The sequence below is a fragment of the Camelus dromedarius genome, chromosome 2, assembly GCF_036321535.1.
Source record: "Camelus dromedarius isolate mCamDro1 chromosome 2, mCamDro1.pat, whole genome shotgun sequence".
Lineage (NCBI taxonomy): Eukaryota > Metazoa > Chordata > Mammalia > Artiodactyla > Camelidae > Camelus > Camelus dromedarius.
In genome coordinates this window covers 77,578,056-77,597,691 of record NC_087437.1, presented here as the reverse complement: position 1 = coordinate 77,597,691, position 19,636 = coordinate 77,578,056, and the positions used below count along the sequence as shown (strand labels likewise).

Sequence of the window (19,636 nt, the reverse complement as noted above, 5' to 3'; positions counted from 1 at the left end):
ATGGGTGAGTTGTTAAGATACTGAAAGGGTATACTGAAAATCCTCAGGACAGACATCCAAACCACTGTGCGTGGTGCAGCAATAACCTTGAACTTCAAGACCAGCACGCTCTGAAGTTCTGTGAAGGTCATCTGAAGCAGACCTTGCTTAGAACAATTCACACTATACTCTCAAGATGATTTTACAGTGTCCTCCTGAAAATCTAACTCATTCTGAAGCATCACAGTATCTGTAAACTGGCTTAGAAGAATTTTATGGAGGACATATTAGTATGTGAAGAAACAAAAAGTGTTTTATCTTTATTGACTATGTGGTCTAACTGTTTCATTTTCCAGAGCTCTCCTAAATTATAGTAAAATTCTCATGTAAAAGTAGATAATTTAATAGTGCCCTTTAGATAATAATGCATTATTCTTTGCTGAAGCATTTTTGCCATCTCTATGAACAATTCTGCAACAATGGTATTGAAATTCTGCATTAACTTTTTAATTTTTTAAATTGAAGTAGTCAGTTTACAATGTTGTGTCAATTTCCAGTGTACAGCACAATACTTCAGTCACATAGGAACATACATACATCTGTTCTCATATTCTTCTTCACCAGAGGTTACAAGATATTGAATATGGTTTCCTGTGCTATACAGTATGAACTTGCTGTTTATCTATTTCATATAAAGTAGTTAGTATCTGCAATCACAAACTCCCAATTTATCCCTTCCCACACCACTTCTCTGGTAACCACTTCTCTGTTTTCTATGTCTGTGAGTCTGATCTGTTCTGTAAGTAAGTTCACTACTTGTCTTTTTTTTTTTTTTAATTCCACATATAATGTGGCATTTTAAAAAATATTTATTTTATTTTAATTTAATTTATTTTTTGAAGGGAGTAATTACGTTTGTTTACTTGTTTTTCTAATGGAGGTACTGGGGATTGAACCCAGGACCTGATGCATGCTAAGCATGCACTCTACGGCTGAGCTATACCCTCCCCTTCTCAAACTGCATTTTTCTTTCTCTTTCTGGCTTACTTCACTTAGAATGGCAATGTCCAGGTTCAACCATGTTGCTACAAATGGCATTATTTTATTATTTTTTATGGCTGAGTAATATTCCACTGTGTGTGTGTGTGTGTGTGTGTGTGTGTGTGTGTGTATGCTTTATCTAATCATCTGTTGATGGACATTTAGGCTGTTTCTATATCTTGGCTATTGTATATAGTGCTGCTATGAACAATGGGGTGCAAGAACCTTTTTGAACTAAAGTTTTCTCTGGATATATTCCAGGAGTGGGATTGCTGTATAATATGGTAAGTTTATTTTTAGTGCATTAACTTTTAATGCTGGTGAAATTTAAATGCTAAGCATGAACCTGTGTAAACATTTTTAGTAGATGGTCACATGAAAGGTTACTTTTAATTTATGTAAGTAATTACCAATTATATTTTCCTTCCCTTCCTATTTGAAAGTCTAAGGAGGAAAGAAGCCTAACACAAGGCCTCATGCATGTTATGCTCTTTGTCTCACCATCCATCACATTCCTCTGTTTACCCCTCAACTGATCCGAATGAGCTCTTTATATGATCACATAGTTACCCTCTTTCTGTTTCAGCTGTGGTAAATATTTTTTTCCCAGTTTGTTTTCTTTTTTTTTTTTCATGGCAGAGATTTTTACCTCTGCTTTTCTGGTTCTACTCTCCTAATGAATAAATAAAATCTAATTAGCACAATAAAAAGTATATTAATCAAGGCATTCTTAAAATGATCACACCTTTGTTGCCACTGCCTTAAATGAAATCCTTTCTTTGTCACTCCTTCATCTCTATCTGTCCACTCTTATCAGGTGAGAATAAGAAAAAGGAAAGCTAAGAAAAAATTAACTAGTGAAGTACAGGGAGGAGGATGTGGACACAGTACTAACTGTGCAGAATTTATTGCAAAACATAAAGAAAATCATTTATGGAATCATCCTTTCAAGTTACAGGATAGATGATCTAACTAATTCCAATCCTTCATCTTGATTTTAGGTAATTCTCACTTTTTTTCCCTAGTACTATACTTGCTTTCAGAACTTCAGAATAAATGATCTTTGTTCATTTCAGCTCCTTTCAAAATACACAAGCTGGGTGCCGTGATTCCCGCCTGCATTATCATCACACCCGCCTATCTAACTAACAATTTCTCTTGAGTTCTTTAATCCTGGTAGTTGATGAGCACATCTAACCGACTGGAATCCGGGTCTCTAGAAATTTAAAGACCACAGTCAATTCTTTTATGTCTACATTCTCATCAATTTTTCCCAACCCTTTGCTTCTTGAAATGAATAAATGCCATCCTTTCCCTCTCTGACAAAATTTACAGAATTCTTCAGCACCTAGAATAGGATGCTAATGACTATCACAAGGAATAGAGAAATCCGGAGTGCAATTTAAACAGAAAATCCTTAGAGAAAAGGACCAAGTAGTTAAAAGTCCATCTCAGCATGCTTAGCAATTACCAATAATATTCGGGGACTCATTCTATTTTAGTCACTCTTCACTTTATCCACACCTTTTAAAGAGTGATTTCATAAAAGCTTTAATAAGATCCATTATTATGGAAATGGCAAAACATTTGGTGAGAAACTTCAAACCTAGCTAGGCTGTTATTAAAAACAGGACAAGAGAAAACCTCTCCAATTACTAATATGATGAGAGTTCTGACAATCCCAGAGATAATCAGAGTCATTTTTATAATATTTCTAAGAAGATTTTCACTTAATGAATTTTCCTATCTGAACAAGGTAGATACACGTATTATTAAGGATGATTAAAAGGACAACATTTTTCTCTACATGCATGAAAATTAATGAAGGACACTGATAAAGCTTTTATCACAAAAAATATTCTAATAAAATAGAAAAAAAATTAAATATTTGAATATTTTCTTTACTACTAACTGTTCTCTTGGTCCTTTCTCATATTAATTTGTGAACATAACAAAATGAAAAGACTTTGAAATAGTAGCCTATGCAGAATATTATTCTGAAGGTATACATTATAGAAACATTCACACACACACACACACACACACACACACACACACACACACACACCCACCCCTCCATATGTAATTTATAGTATAGGTAACGACTTACGTTGTCTGTTTTGCAGTACTGTACCACTATTCCCTTTTTGACAATAAAAAGAAACTTCTATTAGGAATGTGCGTAAGAGTAATACAATCATTTGGCACTTATCCACAGCCACATTTCCAGAAATCTCAACCTGTAGGAATTTAGGAAGAAACTCAGAGTTGAAAAAGAAAAGTCCTCCCAACCTGATCTGCAGATGGAAAGCAATCCCAGTTAGACCCTCAGCAAGTTACTTTTCAGGTATGGTCAGACTGATTCTGAAGTTTCGATGGAGACAGAAGACCCAGAACAGCCAACATGACAGTCAAGGAGAAGAACAAAGTTAGAGGACTGATACAACGTGACTTCAAGACCTACTATAAAGCTATACTAATCAAGACCATGTGGTATTGGCAAAACGAGAGACAAACACCACACGAATGGAACATAGCAGAGAACCCAGAAATAGATCCTCCAAAATACAGTCAACTGATTTTGACAAAGGAGTAAAAGTAATACAATGGAGCTATGTCAGTCTTTCCAACAAATGGTGCTGAACAACTGGACATTCATATGCAAAAAAAAAAAAATCTGGACATAGACCTTACATCCTTCACGAAAGTGACTCAAAATGGACCAAAACGTAAATGTAAATTGCCAAATTATAAAACTCCTAGACGATAACATAGGATAAATCTGGACGACCCTGTACCTGGTGATCACTTTTTAGTTATAATGCTAAAGTCACCATCCATGAAAGAAATAACAGATAAGACATCATGACAATTAAAAATTTCTGTTCTGTGAAAGCAGCTATCAAGAGAATAAAAAGATAAGGCACAAACTAGAAGAAACCCTTTGGAAAATACACATCTAACAAAGAACTGTTATCTAAAATATACAAAAAATTCATAAAACTCAACAGTAAGAAAACAATCAGATTCTTAAAATGAGCCAAAGACCTTAACAGATGCCTCACCAAGGATATACAGATGGCAAATCAGTATATGAGAAGATGGTGCACATCATACGTCATCAGGGAAATGTAAATTAAAACCACAATAAGATACAACCGTACACCTTTCTGAACGGTCAAAATCCAGAGTACTGACAACACCAAAGCTGATGAGGACGTGGAACAACAGAACTCTTTTTCACTGCTGGTGGGGATGCAAAATGGTACAGCCACTTCGGAAGACAGTTTAGTGGTTTTTACAAAAGTAAACATACTCTTAACATACAATACAGCAATCAAACACCTTGATATTCACCCAAAGGAGCTGAAAACCTACGTCCACACAAAAGCCTGCACACAGATGTTTGTAACTGTTTTATTCATAACTGCCAAAACTTGGAAGCAATCAAGATGCCCTTTAGCAGCTGAATGGATAACAAACTGTGGTATATCCAGACCATGGAATATTATTCAGCACTAAAAAGAAAAGAGCCATGTTGAGCCGTGAAAGGATATGGAGGAATTTTAAATGCATGTTACTAAGTGAAAGAAGCCAATCTGAGAAGGCTATGTATCGCCTGATTCCAACCATATGACATTCTGCAAAAGGCCAATGTATGGAAACAGTAGAAAGACCAGTGGTTGCTGGGGGCTTTGGTCAGGGGATGAACAGGAAGAACACAGAGGATGTTTAGGGCAGTGAAAATACTCTGCATGATCCTATACTTGTCACTATACATTTGTACAAACCTGTAAAACATACACCAGAAGTGAACCCTACTGTAAACTATGGACTTTAGATGAGAATGACGTGTCCATGGAGGTTCTTCAGTTATGACAAATGTAGTCACTCCAGTGGGGGATGTTGCAAGTGGGGGAGGCTACGCCTGAGCGGGGCAGAAGGTATGTGAGAAATCTCTGTCCATTCCCCTCAATTTTTCGGTGAACCTAAAACTGCTCTAAAAGTCTGAAAATACAAAATAAAAAAACAAACAAACAAACAAAAAACCAAAAAAAGAGAAAAGTCTACCTAAACGGAAAGAATTCTGATGCATTTCTCCCTGTAAGAACAGAGCCTAAGTAAGTATCTTGCTAGCTTACTGAGAATATGGACATTTAATTTGTGTGTAAAATGAGGTTCAATATTTTAAATTATTATTGTTTACAGTCCACTAATAACTTACGTAAATTTTTAGATACTCCAAATTAGAAGCAATGGAGAAAAGGAAAATAGAAACTTACATGCGGAGAAATGCTGACTTCTCTGAGGTTTGACAGGGAGGCAGCGGATAAAATTCCCAATCAGGTCTACTTTAAAGAAGTGCAAACAGCTTCACACGTGGAATCACCCCAAGGGCCCTCGCCATTAAAATGCTAAACAGCATTAACTACGCAGAGCAGCATGGCTTCTCCTTCAAGTACCTTTTATAAGAAGAACGTAATATCCTAGCCTGTGACCAGCCTCCTTAGCCCTGGAATTTCTTTGAAGTTTCACGTTTTACTCTAAACATTTGTATGAATTTCACATTCTGATCCAAATATATATATGTGACTTTAATTCAAATTTACGGTTCTCCTCTGTTGGTATACACTCCCCTTAAATCTTGCAGCAAAACATAAGCCTTAAGAAGTTTGTCATGTTGACTGTGGTGGCTTCTTATGCCCTTTGGTTCACTCAGCTGCACAGCCAATTTTGAGAAGTCAGGGAAGGGTGACATATAACTTAGAAATATTTCCATAAAAATGGCTGAAAAACAAGAACATTCTGGGAATTAAGGGAATTAATTCTAGTCACTGAAAAATGCCCTCATGTGAAACCCCGATTGCCCGCAAAATACCAATTAAGCTTCTTTGAAAATTAAGCTACTATTTAGTGACTGAAGTCCTTCACCCTACTTCAGAGAATACGTAATCATTTCAAATTACTTATGTAGAAAATAAAACTACTGTAAGCTTTATCTAAATTATTTCGTCCTTAAAATAGTATGTCAGTTGACAATGCTGGCAACTCTGTTTTCTCTGAGTTTTAAACCTAAACGATAGTCTTCTAGTAAATATTTTAATATGGCCATGCAAAGAAACCATAACTATGTAGACATGAATGTACTTAAAAAATACAAGCCACCTCTTGCCACGTCAATCCAGTTGTGATGTCTATTTCTTCCTAAAGAATGACAGGTGACAGTATCTAAAAGGAAAAAGCTCCCATAGACATCTTAAAAATACTGATATTTTATTCTCAGAAATACAGCAATATTTCAGGAGTTTTAAATAACACTATATAAAAAATTATGTTACTAACAGCTAATACTTAACATTTACTATGTACACAGCAGTGTTCAACAGCGTTACATTTATTAACTCATTTAACCTCAACCCTAAGAGGCAAGGTTTCACAGACAAGGTCACCGAGGCACAGGTAGCGAAATCACCAATGCAAGGCACACAGACACTAAGTAGCAAAACTAGAACATGGACCCAAGTTGCTGGACTCCAAGGACCACAGCTCTCTTAAGAACAGTACAATAATCATCCAGTGGGGAAAAAAACCCCAAAACCACTTTCTCAATGTCATATACTGTGTGTCAGGCACTATGCAAGCCTCTGAGAATGAAAGAGGGGCAGAGCACGGCCTCTGCCCGCCGAGAGCTCAGTCCACCTCTGGAGGCCAACCCCAAACTAAGCACCAGAGTTCAAGCGCTTGCTTCTCCTAAACTACTACATCTTCAAGCCATTTCTGAGGAATATGTACCATGTCTTCAAGGTCCCCTACAGCATCATATTGTATTTAGACAAGGCAGTTTTTTTCTTTGTTAATCAAAGAAAGTGCTACTATCTTGCATGGAGAGCTTTAAGAAGACCAGGAAATAGAATGCAATTAAACAGCAAACAATGAACCTGTGACTTTGGGATTGCTTACTGTCATCCCTGACTCTGCCTGTGTGGTACAGCGGGAGGGGAGGGGAGGCCATGGGCATGTGGTCAGAGTAATTCTTCTTAGGAGGGACTGTCCCATGGGTTGCAGGGTGTTTCACATCTCTAACCTCCTCCACTAAATGTCAGTGGTTCCCCCCACCTCTCAGTCATTGTGAAAACCTAAAGTGTCCGCACATATTTCTGAACACCCTCAGGAGGCAGAACTGCTTGCAGCTGAGAACCATGTTCTACATTTGAATGTCTATTGGTATTTTTGAATTTCACTTTTGGGGTGAATTTTATCCTTACAAGTTCCAGCATGGACTGCACCCCTATGGTTGGAATCCAAGTCACATTAAAAAGGTAACGCTCTCCTGAAAACACTGCAAAAACACTGATCTACACACATGAACTCTTTCCTCAGGACCAGGAGTACTCCGGATCCTTTCTTCACACGTTATTATTAGGAAAAGCAAGAATCAGATGATATATTAAATTAGCAATATGTATTTTCATTGATGGTGGCAACATTAGGAGAATGTAAAAAAGATAAAAGAAGAATAATTCCTTTGTCCCCTGGTCACACCTGTTTTTCTTCTCATGTGGCCATTCATTCCAATTTTAAATCCTCTTAAGAAAACGATCTTTAAGATCAAAGGAATTAATCTCGGTTCACATACTAGATCAACCTGTTAAAATATTTATTTTTATCAAATCCTTATTTATTTTGTTTGTAATTTTATGTATTTGGTGAAAAGTATGTTCTATCAATGTAATTGCTAAGGAACTGTTGAGATTCTTTGGACCTCTGGCAAAATGAAACAAAATTCTGACTAGCAACAGACACCTTTTCTTAGCTTTGATCTGACTAAAGTCAGAGAGAAGGATATGATCTTACCAGTCACACTCTGGACTTCCTCTAAGGGCTCATTCAGATCCAATTATCCTAGAAATTCTGACAGCTTTGAAAACTCAGGCAATGATACAATTTCAAGCAAAATGTAAAACATCTTCTAGTGAAACTCATAAAATAGCTAATAAGGAAGGCAACCAATACACTGTAGTGTAGATTTATAGGCTCTATTTGCTTCTGTAAGATTAACAGTACTAAATGAACTTACAAAACAAACAAAAATGCATTCTGTATGTTCAGTATGCTATTTATAAATTCCAGCTGCAGGATATCACCATGGTAACAGGAATATACAAATAGCTCAGTTCTCTATGCAATGATGGAAGCATTACTAATTTAAAGAATGCAGTATGCTTAAGACAGACAGAAACAATTTCACAATATAGTCATCAACCTACTCATAAAAGAGGAGAAAGATGGAGATAAGTATTTCAAATGGCAGATAAAAGAAAACTGATTCCTTCTGCTCGACAATGACTGACAGTCATTCTTGGAGTTGAGGGAATGAAGTATTTTTTAAATGAACGAATGAATGAATGAGGCAACAGAATGAAAAAAATAGAGGAAGAAAATCAGGTAGAAGAGGTATTATGTCAAAATGTGTGGTATCTGTTTACAACATCAACTGTGAAACAGAACTGAAAAAGAGTCTCAAATTTAGCATTTTGTACATACATATTCAGCCTCCAGATTGGAATGAAAAAGATGTGTAAGATCAGCCCACTGCTCTCAAAGACCACGTGAACATGCATGTGCATTTATTATTGTACTTAATAAATATCTACTGAGTGTGTTTAGGTACCAGGAAACACAAAGATAAGTAAGATTTTGGCGCTGGCCTTAAGAATTAACAGTCTAATGGAGAAGACAGTCCTCTAAATAAAAAGCATCACAATTTAGAGTAACTCCTACAACAGAAGTACCCATAAGGTCCTGTGGGAACATAATGTCATAGCAATATTTTCCCCAATTAGAAAGAATTGACGCTTATATCTACAGTAAAATTTAGGTTTTACTGAAAGTTAAGTGGCAGTGATTGATGAAATATTATAAAATTCACAATTTGTGCATATAGACATTTAATTGAAATATCCCTCAACTTAAAAACAAATAATTACAAGTTCTTTGAATTTCTCCGATCTCTTACCACCACAGGAAATTTCAGCAATAACACCGGCTACGGTGAAAGCTTTGTGAAATGACACTGCTGACTGCCACAGAAGCCCCTAAACTGGGGCTTCGGGGACGGTGATGTCTGACAGCACCAGTCTTCTCTTCAGGGAGTAAACTAAAGAGAAGATCAACGCCGAAGTCTCGGAGCTCCCTGGACAGAAAGCTCACCAGCGTGCCAGAGAGAACAAAACATGCACGGTAACGAATACGTGTATACACATGCATGACCGGGGCACTGTGCCGCACACCAGAAATGGACACATTGTAACTGACTATACTTCAATAAATAAATAGAAAAAAACCCCCAAAACCACCAAATAAATGCTCAAAATTAAAAAAAACAAAAACAAAAACATACACATGGTTGTGAGGGTGGGTGAAAAGACTGGGGAAACCACGAGAGTCACCTCTGAACGCTCTGTGCTCATTTTACGTTACCAGTGACTCCCTTCAGTTGCCAGTGCCGCTTCTGAACCCCAGCTCAAGCTTCTCCTTGAGCCTGTTGGAAAACAGGCCGGAACAGCAACCTTTCTCAAACTCATATAGGACAAACACCGTTTTCCCCCAAGCAGTAAGGTATACAAAGTTCTCCAAAGAATTACTCCTGAGGCCTTGCTCCCTCCCCATCCTCTGATATGAGTCACTGAAAGACGAAAACCCATTTGGTAAAGAAAATTGAAATGCCCTTTTCTTAGCTAGAAAACATTACCACCTAGTTCACTTGAACTGCTTGAGCTGTGGTATGTTTCTCAAATACTTTTCTGTCATTCCCTATTATCCATGCATTCAGTAAACGTTCTTGAAATGCTTTACTGTGCCTTGGACCAGGGGACTGCAACCATTTTCTTAAAGGGCTAGACAGTCATTATTTTAGGCTGTGCAAGCTAAGAAACAAAATCAAGGAAATTACGTAGGTGTTCATAAACTCATTTATATATATATAACCATTTAAAGTGTAAAATCATTATTAGCTCACAGAAAAACAAACAAAAACAGGCCATAGGTTGCTGATTCCAGTGCTAGATCATAGTCAAGTATCCAGACCAAGCTAAGATCATTAGGTTACTAAATTAAAAGTAAAGGTCTTTCGCACCAAGCCCTAGCTTCCTCTAATAAGAACCTGCAGTAGTGATCCAGTAGAGCTCTGTCCAATAGGATTCTCCACTGGATATGAGATATTTCTACTATATCTGTCTATGACAGATATTCCAATACCTACAGAAAATGTTCTGTATCTGTACAGTTCAATATGGTAGCCACCAGACACAAGAGGCTACTGAGGATTTAAAATATGTTGAGTGTAATAGAACAAAAATTTTAAAATTTATTAATTTTAAATTTACATTTAAATAGCCACATTCAACTACCATATGGGAAAACAGATGTGATAGTTACTTATGTATCGATTAGTAGGGCCTAAATGAATTGGTCTGGTGTTTGGGGGTCCAATTAGGTAGGTATAGAGCATTTAATATCTTTATAGGTTAACGCTAACAGATCACAATTCAAATTACTTTTAACTTCTGGTTAAAACTTCACTGTGAGTAATTATTCGTGATGCACATTATGCCACAGAACTGAAAAGACCTTCAGAGGACAGGTAGTGATGCTCTATCACGTACAAGGCGTGTGACATGTTTCAAAGAGGGCACAAGAGGCATACTGCATGATGGCTCACAACTACAGTTCTGAAGTCAGGAAGACTCTGAATAAAGCACCAGTTCTGCTATGGAGTAATGCTGGGATCTCTGGAAGGTATTTCATCTCTTTCTTCTTCGATTTCCTCCTTTGTAAAACAGGACAATAACAGTGCTTCTCTACTGGATTGGTGTGATGATCAAATGAGATCAAGGGTTTAAGAACCTAAAACAATGCCAGCTCAATGAAATCTGAAGTGTTACTATTTTATCACCAATGTAAATTAAATTTAATAAGACTATATGACAAGTTTTAGGATACACTCCATGATCTGACTTGGTAGAAATCATTTCATCACTCTGCATGTGAGAGCTACATATGGAGTGTTGAGTATATCACTATTTTTATCCAGCAGCTTTGAATTCCTGGCTTTACAACCTACTAATGCAGCCATGTCACATGACTCGCATGAGCCTCATTTCCTATCTGAAAAATGAGAATATGTACCTCTTCAAGCTGAGAGAATAAAACATGTGAAAAAGTTTTGCTCATATAGATGGCATTAACATTGGTCAGTGACTAAGAGTGTATCTTAAAATCAAGTCTCAATTCCCTATTTCAAGTTTTTCTTCTTGTTTATTCTTTAGGGTTACTGAGAAATATCTACTTCCTTTCTTCCATCTTTTGAGCCAAAGGGAACACAAACTTCAGAACGAAACACTGAATGTAGTTTAAAGGACTAAAGGGTGGGAATCCAGAGTAGATGCTCTGAGAGTTAAATCATGACATTTATGAAAAGCCAATGAGGTGAAGAATAAAAATCGTGGCAGGCCAAAGTAAAATTTGAGAGCAGGTGATGATAATGTATCTCCATATGCAGAAATCTGTATGTGAAAAATTCTAAGGGTAAGTCCTTTTTGAGCATGTAACATTGACATTGGAACACAGAAAATGCAGGAGGCCAAGAAGTAAATTTTGACACAGACCTAAAGAATGGGTAACCCCCAAAATGCTTCATCTGTTCTCTGCACAGAGCGTTCCCCTACCACAGAGGTAGATGCATATGGCAACCACAGTCTGTGCCATTATACATCATCACCACTCTGCTGAGAGAGCAGACAGGTCTCATGGGACCTGCCAAGTCCGCATGAACCACAGTGGAGGTTCTAGAAGGCTGCGTAGGCCAAGTCTGAGCTCAGCAGGGATGACGACCGTGATTGATAAAACACGCCTGCCGTGAGTCAGGAGGAAGGGGGGGCACCTTCATACTGTATTTGCAAACCCTTTCATATCACTCAGTGCCATTTCTCTCATTTAAGAGCGAAGATAACTGAATGTAATCTGAATTTCATGTATCTTCCTATACAGAGAATAGCCTGAAAGCTAAGAGTCTGTCTTTCTTGATCATTATATTTCTGGTTTGTTAATTACTCAACTGGCATTCTGGTTCACTGACAAGTCTCCTGTGGGCTTGGTTATAAAAACGCCAACCGGGCAGTAGCATCCATTCCCAGTGAACTGACAAAGTCAATTTTCTGAGGTGGCAACACTGATAAGCAAACTCCAGACTACGGTGAATTCACGAAGGTAAATCTTATGTGCCCTCTTAGTAGCCAAACAGAAGGCTGGTTTTCCTGCTAAGAAAACTCTCAGACACTTTTAGACTTCAACAAAGACTATTTTTAATCAGTTTTATCCTTTCCAATTTGAATTATTTCCTTTCTTAAATTTTTCTTCGTCGATGTGCTATTGCCAATCTCAGAAGATATTCAATTCTGCAGGAATGCTCTCCCCATCTCTCATTTTGAAGTTTAAAAGCAGGAAGAGTACTTTGAATAATCTAGTTCTTTCTCAGCCTGTGATTCCATCAGCCTTCCAACATTACTTATATCTTCACCTTTCTTTTGATTCTGGAATCTTTCTCAAACTCAAGTGCACTCAGTCAAACCCCACTTGTGACAGCATCGTTTCTTTTTCAGGTCCACACACCACCCCACAAAAGCCTGTGTTTTCTAGTTTTACCTTTCGAACGTTTGCCAACCGATTCATCATCAAGGACTCCTCTCGGTCATCGTCGTCATCCAAGTCCAGCATCGGCATTCCAAAGGGATCGATGATGCTGCAGCATCTGGAACCTTCATCTCTCGGATCAAAGGGGTCCACGATTATGGGCTCCGTTCCTTTTATTTCACAGCGACAGAAGGGGCAGCCTTGGCCGTCTGACTCCTGAACACACACACAAAAATGCGCTGATTGTTCAAACAAAACAGTACCGAGAGGGGCCAATGTTCTACAATCATAAAAAGTAGTTGCCGAAAAAAAAAAATGGTTTTAGGGTAGAAGGTGGAAAAAGATGTGTCTTAAAGGTGGCTGGATTAGGGAGCCAAAAAAATACATGTTCAGTATTTCAAATTTCAAATTTTTGAAGAAAAAAATTTTAAAACCCTTTGATTTGCTAAAGAAAAGGAGCCTAACTTTTATTTTACTGAATATTCACTTTTATAATTTTAATGTATCAAAACTTAAGAGTCCTGCAGAAAACTGGAAATTCAGTCACGTCTTGTCCTTCTTTACCAAAGACACTAGTGCTAAGTAAACATTCCATAAAAAGAATTCTATAAGAATTCTATAAAAAGGACATTTTGATAAAAATTCATTATAAATAATTAGTAGTATCAATTAGAATAGCCTATTTCAAAATGAATTCTGGAAAAGTTCCTGTGCGTATAACTAGGTCTAAATATTTCCATTTTAATTGCCTAGATCTTTTAAAGTCTTGATTTATAAGCAATCATTAGGAAAAAATAAACGTATTCTTAGAAATCACCTGTCCTGAGAGCCTGGCATCCTGACACAGCTCACATGGAATGTAGTAATAAGTGAGATATTAAGTTTTGTCCTCATCTTGCATTTGAAACAATACAGCAAATGAGTTTGGGCCAGAAATTCATTTATTGATAATTATTGACTTTTTGTTCAAAATCTCCCAATTCCATTTCTCAGAAACTGTATTAAGAATTCACAATTGGTGTATAGCTCATTTCTTGAAGTCAGGAGCTAAATGTTACTTTACATTATGTTCCAGGAAAAACTGAAGCAGAAACTTGGACACTAAAACACATTCTAACTGCTGAATGTCAAGGTTAATTTCAAGAGAAAGTTAGATATCTAGACATATTCTAGTTATCGAATTTCAAAAAAAGATAAGTCATCTTCAAATGGGAAGAATCAGGGTGGCTCAGTTTTCTCTCTAGTGACGCTCAGTCCTCAAAGACAAAGGATAATTGTCCCCCAAATTGAGAAAAAGACAGTGACCCAAGAATCTTAATTCCAGCCAAGTTGCTGAGAAAGTATAAAGGCTGAGAGCCTTCGTTCTCAGACGTGAACAGTATTAAGAAAACTCACCCCTGTGAGTTCTCCTTGAAAATAAAATCTAACCAACTAAAGTGTCATTTAAAATAAAGAACCTAATTTGGGAATGTATGAGGAAAGGACTGAGTGTGAGCACTGAATTCATTTAAACATAAAACCTATGAATAGTGCTCGCTTTGGCAGCACATATACTAAAACTGGAACGATACAGAGAAGATTAGCATGGCCTCTGCACGAGGATGATGTGCAAATTCATGAAACGTTTCATATTTTTAAATTGGGAGTTTGAGATTTGCAGATACTAATATATATAAAACTGATAAACAACAAGTTCATACTGTATAGCACAGGGAACTATATTCATCTTGTAGTAACTTACGGTAAAAAGATATGAAAATGAATATACATATGTTCATGTATGACTGAACCATTATGCTGTACACCAGAAACTGACACATTATAAACTGACTGTACTCCTATGTGTGTGTGTGTGTGTGTGTATACCCATACACGTATATACACACACACAAAAAGAATTCACAATTGAGAGGGAAACAATTTTTTTGCCTTGCAGGTAATGCTGCCTTCCAGAGATAGATAGTATCTGATATTCACCACCGTATTTTTGTTTCTGCATTATACCCTGACTTTAGAAAGTAAGTTATTTAAAAATAGTAAGAATTATAAAATCATTTTAAAGTAGAAACGGGATAAATGAGCATCATTTTAGAGATGAGACAAGGGATAAAAGAGAGTTTACATCTTTCAAGAAACCGTTCAGTACTCAACACTGTCCCATCCACCTGGTGTGATGAGAAACTTGTGATCTGCCTGCCCTTACAGAGATTCTGTGATCAGCGGTGAAAGCACACTCTCGCTCTCCTCTCATTAAACTATTACTTAGCCTACACTCTGCGGCAGACCCTGTGGTGGGTGGTTTATTCTTTCCCAAGCATCACTCTAATTAACAAATGGAACATACTCTTTGCCACACAAATTGCCAAAAAAAAATAAATAAAAACAAATGCTTTTGAATTGGTTAATGAAAAGAAATCGCAACAATTCTTTATTCACCTACTGCTACATAATTTGGGAACGTTAAGAGTAGTAAAATAGTTAAACTAAGATGGTAGTTGAACTAAGGCTAATACGAATCTTTTGATGTTTACCGCTACATGTGTTCAGGTCTTGTGGGCTTCAAGGCAACTTAATTATTTGCTCCATCATTTTACAGATGAGAAAACTGATACTTAATTCTCTCATCTTACACTGTTATTTTCTAGCACAGGGGTAAATATTTAAGGAAAGCTAAACTTTATCCTATCTTTTAATAATAAGAACATTAAATACAAGTGCATATTTGATATATGTTGTCATCCAGGTGCAATCCTCTTATTATAAAAGTCAAAAGGGACTCCTATTGTGTGCCTGCAATGACTTTTCTGACTTTTCTTACAGATCTATGTAAGATAATTTCAAACAGACAGTTTTAACATGTAAGAGCAAGATGCAAAAAAGATCACTTTCCCCTGTGTCTTTAATACATGAAGGATGCAAAGTGGTACTCTGTGCCCTAAGCAGAGCTATACAAAGTCACAGTGATTAAAACAGTGCAGAGCCAGAATGAAAAACAGACACGTAGGTCATTGGAGAAGAATAGAGAGCCCAGAAATAAACCCATGATATATGGTCAATTAATGTACAGCAAAGGAGCCAAGAATATACAATCAGGAAAAAGCCTCTTCAATAAGGTGTGGGGAGAATTAGATAGCTACAAAAAATAAAGAAAAGGAGAAGAAAAAAAGAAAGAGGAAAGAAGGAAGGAAGGAATGAAGGAAAGAAACTGGACCATTCTTGCACCATAAACAAAAATTAACTCAAAATGGATTAAAGACTTGAAAGAAAGAACTGAAACCATAAAATTTCTAGAAGAAAACATAGGTGGTAAGCGCCCGGACACTGGTCTTGGTGATGATTTTTTAAATCTGACACCAGAACCAAAAGCAGCAAAAGCAAAAATAAACAAGTGGGATTACATCAAACTAAAAAGTTCTATGTAGCAAAGGAAACCATCAACAAAATGAGAAAGTCACCTACTGAATGGAAGAAAATATTTACAAATCATAGATCTGATAACAGATTAACATCCAATATATATAAAGAGCTCATATAACTCAACAGGCAAAAAACGAACAAACTGATTGAAAAATGGGCAGCTCTAAATAGACATCTGTCCAAAGAAGACATGCAGATGGTAAACAGTTACATGAACAGTTGCAAGACACATGACTTGTCATCAGGGAAATGCAAATCAAAACCACAATGAGATCACCTCACACCTCTTAAAATGGGTATTACCAAAAAGACTAGAAATAACAAGTACTGGAGAGGATGTGGTCAAAGGCAATCCTTGTGTACTGTTGGTGGGAATGTGAACTGGAAAACAGTACGGAGGTTCCCACAAAAACTAAAAACAGAACTACTAAGAATCCAGCAAGACTACTTTTGGGTATTTAACTGAAGAAAAGGAAAACATTAATTAGAAAGATAACTGCATCCCCCGTGTTCACTGCAGCTTTACTTGCAGTAGCTAAGGTACGGAAACAACCTCAGATGGATGAATGGATAAAACAATTGTTGCATGTATGTACAACAGAATATAATTCAGCCATAAAAAATAATGAAATCTTGCCATTTGCCACAACATGGCTGGACATCAAGGAAACATTATGCTAAGTGAAATAAGTCAGAAAAAGACAAATACCATGTTCTCTCTTATATGTGGAATCTAAAAATTAACTAATTCAAAACAAAAGTCAGCTCAAATACAGAGAACAGATTGCTGGTTGCCAGATGAGGGGGGCAGGTGGTGGGAGAAATGAGTGAACTGTTTTCGTTTTTCTTTAGTTCAAATAAGTTAAATGCCACTAAAAAAAAAAAAAAAAAAAAAGTAACATGAGCATGAACACATGTTCCCTCTGTCTTTAATGCATGAAGGATGGAAAGCCATACTCTAGGTCCCAAGTAGACACTTCATTCATTTACATCTTTAAAAAAAATTATTACAGAGAATTTCAAAGATACACCAAAGAAGAGAGAAAAGTGTAGTAAATTCTGTATGTATGTATCTCCCAACTCCAACAGTCATCAATTCACAACAATCTTGTTTCCTGTATACCTTCACTTGCTCTCTCCACCCATGGATAATTCTGAAGCACATCCTACACTTTACATAAATTCCTCTGTGAATGTATTAGTACGTGTACCTAGAAACAGAAAATCTTTTAAGACTTAACTACAATACAGTTATCCTAACTAAAATTAATCCACTCAAACTAAATACTTAAACATGACATTAATTATTTTTGAGTACTCTGCCTAGGATGTGTAAGCCACTATACTCGCCTGCCAAGGCTTTCTTAGACCCTTCAAGGTCAATCTGCATGTTGTTTGGTTAAGGATGACTTCCAGATTTATGTGATCTACTTCCTGATAAAGGGTAACTGAAAAGACTGAATCTGGAAAGGGGAGGAGGTGAAAGGCAATACTAGCATCTTGATGATACAAGAAAAAGACAGTCTAAAACCGAATTTAGGTTCTCCTCCATCTCTTCTACCTGAAAGTTTAATACTATTCAAATTACTGATGTGAGTCAGAATAGCTGCTTTATGAGTATATGTCACAGAAGATATTTTCTGTTCAGCTTTATCTTTGTTGAGAGTGTACATTATTTACTAGGATCAAAATCAAAGCAGCAAGGTACATCCATTTTGATTTGCAAACTTAGATCACAATGTGCCTCCTCTAATATGACCTCACCTGCCTCTTTCTCTGACTACTGTCATATGCAAATTAAGTTTGACCGTATTCTCAAGTTTGGTACTTAAATTCTCAAATATTGGTGTATTTTGGTACTCCACCCCAGATGGTTGATTAAACACATGAAGAATGCCTTTAATAGACATATAACGCCTCGGATTGTGCCTCAGTAATTCGTATAATGTTTCTGTCAACATATACTTAATACAAGCTCACAGAGAATATGTAAATGGAGAAGGACCGATAAATAGCTTCTTTTCTAGTCCCCAACTTATTCACGCTCTGAGAAAGGGAAGAGGAAGAAATCAGACTCCGTCTATTCTAATTCACTCAACAGATTTTACTTCCTCAAATAAATCCTTTCAAACCAAAGGATACAGAAAAGTTATCAGCAAGCACTACATTCACCTAAAACTTAACTATGTAATACGCTCAAGCTAAAATTATTCAGACTCATTTGTCAACCATAAATATTGTAAGTTATATTTATGTTTAGATATACGATAACCTGAAAACAAATTAACACTGACAGAAAAACTGGGAAAAAATTAACTTCCCCCGAAATTTCAATTCCCCAATAACGTGCTACGTAAAAGTCTAAATAAATATTGTCAGTATCATCTCATCATCATCACCATCAGTCACCTTCCATATTCTTTCTGTTTCAATGTCGTTCAGAAAGATATTACTTCCTAAATTACTTTCTTTCAATTTTTAAAGATAAACATCACAGTACAATTTATCTGCTTGCTCTCAGGGCGATCAATTATTTGAAGGCATACTTTAAGGTCAATCACTTGTCTGCTCACATATATAATATAAATGGAGGGCCCTAGAGAGTACATAGGACTTCATGAATCTCATTTTGGAGTGCATTTTATATTTTTACTGTGTGTGTGTGTGTGTGTGTTTTCCCTATCGGTAACTTCTAATGTATATTTCCTTGCTATACTTCACATAGATTTGAAGTTACCATACGTCTCTTTTTTTAAACATGGAATAATTATAAATAAATAAATAACTGGATAGATGCATACATACATGATACATGTACTGAGAATAGCTTGGGTTCCCACTAAACATTTTCAGAGCACAATATATCCCACAGAAACTCAATAACTTCTTGTTAAAAGGGAATGAACAAGGATAGTTACTAGTGATCACAGAATAAATAACAGAGTGGGACAGCTCTTTGGTTTTGGTGCTTTTTTATGATGGGTAAGGGAAGAAGACATTGATGACTCTAGACTTAGTTTTAATCTGGGAGGCCCATGAAAACAGTGACTCAGGAAAGAAGCACTGACATTCTGAACCAGGAAACTTGGACTGAATCCTAGGCCTACCAATTACAGCTGGGTGACAATGGAAAAGCCATTTCTTCTTATTTGTAAGGCATAATGAGAGAATGTACATTTTAGGGACATCTTAAAGATAAAGTGAGATAAATTAACTCAAAACTTTCCAAAGTGCCAAGCAAATTCCAGTTGGTATAATTATTATCAAAATAGTCTCAAGAACGAAGGAATACATTCCATAGCCATTACGTGACTGTCAAAATGAAAGAGGAGCTCTAACATTCTAGCACATTTATACAAAAAGACATAACATATAATCAAGGACAAGCACTAATCTATAACATTCTTAAAGGCAAATGTTATTTTTTTATTTGTAGTACTAAAGTTACAAAGTTTCACTGAGGCTATAAATTTGAAAGCTGTTTGCTTTTGATGGAAGAGATATTAAA

General features: G+C 36.5%; 1 protein-coding gene and 1 non-coding gene across 8 annotated transcripts in view; one reads left to right on the top strand and one right to left on the bottom strand.

Moving 5' to 3' along the window:
* Positions 1-19,636, bottom strand: part of CBLB (Cbl proto-oncogene B) — a 259,798-nt gene that overhangs the window by 47,976 nt on the left and 192,186 nt on the right. For all 7 annotated transcript variants that reach the window (XR_010384605.1, XM_064495746.1, XM_064495759.1 and 4 more), the window contains one exon: positions 12,724-12,927. Coding sequence is in view for 6 of the 7 variants with exons in the window: in XM_064495746.1 (XP_064351816.1) it covers positions 12,724-12,927 (204 nt within the window). In the remaining variant the exon portion in view is untranslated. The remainder of the gene's footprint in view (positions 1-12,723; positions 12,928-19,636) is intronic.
* LOC116155853 (U6 spliceosomal RNA) lies at positions 14,241-14,347 on the top strand. Its single transcript, XR_004139748.1, has one exon. It is a non-coding gene; the product is annotated as a U6 spliceosomal RNA (small nuclear RNA).